The sequence below is a fragment of the Lupinus angustifolius genome, unplaced genomic scaffold, assembly GCF_001865875.1.
Source record: "Lupinus angustifolius cultivar Tanjil unplaced genomic scaffold, LupAngTanjil_v1.0 Scaffold_72_10, whole genome shotgun sequence".
Taxonomy (NCBI): domain Eukaryota; kingdom Viridiplantae; phylum Streptophyta; class Magnoliopsida; order Fabales; family Fabaceae; genus Lupinus; species Lupinus angustifolius.
This window is the reverse complement of record NW_017723499.1, coordinates 1-1413: the sequence shown is the minus strand read 5'-3', so window position 1 is coordinate 1413 and position 1413 is coordinate 1. Positions and strand designations below refer to the sequence as shown.

General features: G+C 43.9%; 1 protein-coding gene across 1 annotated transcript; it reads right to left on the bottom strand.

The window, feature by feature from the left end:
* Positions 1–45: 45 nt before the first annotated feature.
* LOC109339341 lies at positions 46–1394 on the bottom strand (the record flags this gene model as incomplete). Its single annotated transcript, XM_019576758.1, has 4 exons — positions 1230–1394; positions 826–1116; positions 440–537; positions 46–385 (listed from the first exon to the last, which is right to left on the bottom strand). Coding segments are annotated over exons 1-4 (894 nt in total), but the record flags the coding sequence as incomplete, so codon positions are not given.
* Positions 1395–1413: the final 19 nt, after the last annotated feature.

Here is a 1413-nt window from a genome sequence, read left to right as displayed (position 1 = left end):
ATCCATGAATATTGCAGGAGCGTTGGTTACACCAAATGGCATTACGAGGTATTCATAATGACCATAACGCGTCCGAAAAGCAGTTTTCGGAATATCCTCCAACTTCACGCGTATTTCGTGATATCCAGATCTCATATCGATCTTAGAAAACGATGTAGCTCCTCTCAGTTGATCCATCAAATCATCAATCCTTGGCAATTGGTACTTGTTCTTGATGGTGACCTTATTCAGCTGCCAGTATTCGGTGCACAACCTCATGCTACCATCCTTTTTCTTGACAAACAATACTGGTGCACCCCACGGCGAAACGCTAGGTCTGACAAATTGATTTTGCAGCAGATCTTCCAACTGCTTCTTCAACTCCGTTAGCTCCAATGGTGCCATTCTATAAGGAGCGATAGAGATCGGTCCAGTTCCCGGAACTAGATCGATAGCAAACTCTATCTCCCTTACTGGAGGTAATCTAGGAATGTCTTCCGGAAATACCTCGGAGAAGTCTCTGAATACAGGTAAGCTCTGAATCTCTGCTCTACCTTCCTTTTCCAATGAAGCCAACATCATAAACACCTAAGCTTCGTTCTTCAACAAATTCTCCATCTCATTCGCAGATGTATTTTTAGCCTCATAGTTGGGTTTACAGGTTTCTATAGGTTCGCTAAACACTAAGGTCTTACTAAAACAGTTCAAAAGAACATGATTTTTAGATAACCAGTCCATCCCTAAAATGATATCTAACTGGGATAAGGGTAGACATATCAGGTCCACCAAAAATACTCGGCTTTCTAAAGTCATCGGACATTGGGAACACACAGTTGACACAATAACCTGTTCACTAGTGGGGGTGGATACAAGCAAATCATAAGGTAACAACACAACAGGTAAGGCTAAACGGTGGACAATATCAATAGCAATAAAGGAATCGGTCACACCCGAATCAAACAGTACAGATAAAGGAATCTCGTTAATGTTGCAGGTACCTTGAATGAGATCTATGTTAGCCTCGACCTCTGCTCCGCTCATCGTGAACACTCTCCCCTGAGCCCTGGGTCGTGCCACCTGCACTGAGTTCACTACTTCCCTTTTTAGCTTTGGGCATGCAGACTTATAGTGCCCTACCTCATTGCAATGAAAACAAGTCACACAGGTGTTACCAACGTGCCTTCCCTTGCACTTGGGACACATTGGTGTCGCATTCTGATTGTAGTTCCCAACAGACGAACTTATCATACTATTGTTGTTGTTGTGGCTGTTGTTGTGGTTATTGCTGTTGTTGTTGTTGTTTCCTGGTCTGAAGCCTCTGTTGTTATAAGGCTGAAAGCTCCTCTGATGACTTCCTGAAGAAGACGCATCAGACCTTTGATTGCGGTTGAAGGGCCTTCCCCTTCCAAACCCATGTCCACCACTCCTCTGTGG